The sequence below is a fragment of the Tigriopus californicus genome, chromosome 1 (genome assembly GCF_007210705.1).
Source record: "Tigriopus californicus strain San Diego chromosome 1, Tcal_SD_v2.1, whole genome shotgun sequence".
Taxonomy (NCBI): domain Eukaryota; kingdom Metazoa; phylum Arthropoda; class Copepoda; order Harpacticoida; family Harpacticidae; genus Tigriopus; species Tigriopus californicus.
In genome coordinates, this window is record NC_081440.1 from 1,453,750 (window position 1) to 1,456,415 (window position 2,666).

The 2,666-nt window shown below is 42.6% G+C and overlaps 1 protein-coding gene across 1 annotated transcript; it reads left to right on the forward strand.

Moving 5' to 3' along the window:
* The first annotated feature begins 736 nt into the window (after window positions 1–736).
* Window positions 737–2,145, forward strand: LOC131883232 (protein TsetseEP-like). The gene is made up of 3 exons (XM_059230654.1): window positions 737–1,013; window positions 1,086–1,162; window positions 1,536–2,145. Exons 1-3 carry the CDS (start codon window positions 854–856, stop codon window positions 2,103–2,105), a joined length of 807 nt encoding a protein of 268 aa, XP_059086637.1. The 5' UTR covers window positions 737–853; the 3' UTR covers window positions 2,106–2,145.
* Window positions 2,146–2,666: the final 521 nt, after the last annotated feature.

Sequence of the window (2,666 nt, forward strand, 5' to 3'; positions counted from 1 at the left end):
AGCTTTACTAACTTACAACTGGATATGCTCATCGAACTTTCCATTATTTGGAGGACTACACCTAGATCTTGCAAAAATGAAACTTGCTCAATATCTTTACCTCCATTATCTACAAGTGGAGTATTCAAAGGAGTTGACCCGAAGGCCATTGAGCGGAATTTCATTCCGTTCAGGGCCATTTTACTCTCAGTAACTCAAGAGTAGATTCTTTCTAGGTCCTTTGCAAGGCTACTGAAATATCTTTGCAATAGTCGAAGTAAGAGAAACCACGACTTCTGAGGAAGATCCTTAGCAAAGTGCTTAAGTATGCAATTTGAAGTACCCAGAGCCAAACGAGCTCCCCTTTCAATTGTTTTTAGGTCATTGATGTGTCAGGAGCTGGATCAGAACAAGTATCCACGTAAAACAGAATCAGGTAAGCGAATTTCCATTGGATGGTAGATCGACGAAAAAGTTAGAGTCAAATCAAGCAAAATATTTTAATAGTTTTGATATTCACGTGATAAGTGATAAGAACTGCACGGTTAGGTTGTAATTTTTTACATAATGACATGAGGAAGCGTTAATAAAGACACTGTTTGAGAAAATATGCCAATTGCCTCAAATTGCTTCCTTGATGCTAACATTGATTTTTAACACGACCCATGATCACGATTCCCCACAAGATTCAGTCGAGCACCAACATAAAGCGAAACCGAGGCTCAGGATGTCGTTGGTGTTCAGAAGGAAAAGACGAAAGAGCGGTACGAAAACTCCAAGCATGATTATGGCTCGCAGCGTTGCGATCCAGTATACTTTTCTTGCGCGGTAATTCCTCCTTCTTGCTCAGTTGTTAACCATTTTCTCTTTCACCATGACGGCTTCTTGGAAGAGGGTCTTGAATTTAACCTACTTTATTGTTTTTGACCATTTACTTTCCTGTTTGGTTTCGAGCCAATATGCTCCAGAGCACTTGTATCAGAATGTGGAGCACTATTCCTCTGGGTCCCAAGCGGACCAATATCCCGATTACTGTAAGTTCGTTTTGATATTTTACAAGTGGGCCATCTTTTAAAAACCCTAAAAAGTTCTAATGTTCTCTGTAGACCTTAACACAGCAAATCAAGTTTACCCATCGCCCAATGGAATCAATCGGCAAGGCATTCAAGCATTACTCTCCAGTGTAAGTTTGCCTTTGAGCATATCCTCATGAGACATAAACAATAGGGCAAGAATTGGCAATTCAAATTTCAACCAAACAATGGCGTCCCTCTCTCAAAGGGCTCGTTATCTATGATATTTTCCATGGGAGCACAATTTTCAGCTCAATCAAACATTTGTATCAAGAATTCTCGATCGTTAATCTGTAGTAAGGTATAAATGGAGTCTTACGATACGAGGCTCAGCTTACTTATTACGCACACTTTTAATACCAATCTTCCCAGTCAAACGTATAAAAAGCTACACATTTTTTTTGTGTGAAAGCGGAATCTTTTGGTCGCGTTAAAAATCGCCCATATTCCCTTTGACCTATTCATTCCCTTTCTATATTACAGCCGGGTGCCGGGGCCATCCAGTTTGGGGCACTCATCATTTTGGGTGGGGCTGCCATCATCACGGGTGTCCAAGCTGCTAACACGAATCGGGATTTTAACACGCTGCAGTCTCGTTTTAGGACCATTTGTAATGCCGTCAGAGTAGCAGGAGCCGTGGACGGTCCACCTCCTAATCTTGGTCTTGATCCTATTCTCGATCTCGATCCAGGTCTGGATCCAAATTTTGTTCCTGCTCCTCCTCCCGATTTTGAGTTTGATCCTGGTCCTGCTCCTGCTCCTGCTCCTGCTCCTGCTCCTGCTCCTGCTCCTGCTCCTGCTCCTGCTCCTGCTCCTGCTCCTGCTCCTGCTCCTGCTCCTGCTCCTGCTCCTGCTCCTGCTCCTGCTCCTGCTCCTGCTCCTGCTCCTGCTCCTGCTCCTGCTCCTGCTCCTGAACCCGCTTCGGCTCCTGAACCCGCTTCGGCTCCTGCCCCTCCTCTGGTTATAGATCCTGCTGCCCAAGAAGCCCTACAACGAGTCAATGCAGTTATATCGGCTTTGAGACAAGTTGGAATGACGACCTGCAATTTTTGATTGCTCTCTATCAACAATGAGTTTAATAAAAGCATCTACTTTGTTAGAATAACATTTTTCCTTATCTTTGGATATTTTTTTCCGTATACTACTTGAGTTTTTGAATGTCTGGATGCGCTTCTTAGTTTTCTTAAACTTGTCACGTTGGGAAATACTTGCCATTTGCAAAGCATGGCATTTAAAGAGGAAAACATTTGCCTGTTCTTTTTTCTGCAGACTTCCTTACCACTACTGGATTGTTTGTTTTGCTTTGTCTTGATCGTGTGGATGAATCTTATGCAAACTCTAAGAGGAAGATGAAACACCCTGTTGGGGCTTTTGAGGTTCATGGGGAAGCCATTAGTAATGTAGAGGCAATGGTTATCAAGCTAGAAGATCAGTTCTCTGGTGTGTTTTCAAACACAGAGTTTAGAAGCAACAGTTCATTGCTTTGAAGATGAGTCTGTTGAGATTGATAAGGTTAGTCATTTTGAGCAATTTGATGATCTTATAGTTACAGATCAAGATGCTTCAGCGGCAAGTTCTTCTGGTCTTGATGGTGTGACATCTCAGTTTCTGATG

What these genes read in the sequence shown, in the direction of transcription:
- LOC131883232 (XM_059230654.1), top strand. Translation starts at nt 854, where the DNA reads ATGACGGCTTCTTGGAAGAGGGTCTTGAATTTAACCTACTTTATTGTT. An exon ending in GGACCAATATCCCGATTACT is followed by an intron (nt 1,014 to 1,085) that starts GTAAGTTCGTTT and finishes TGTTCTCTGTAG; the next exon opens with ACCTTAACACAGCAAATCAA. An exon ending in TTCAAGCATTACTCTCCAGT is followed by an intron (nt 1,163 to 1,535) that starts GTAAGTTTGCCT and finishes TCTATATTACAG; the next exon opens with CCGGGTGCCGGGGCCATCCA.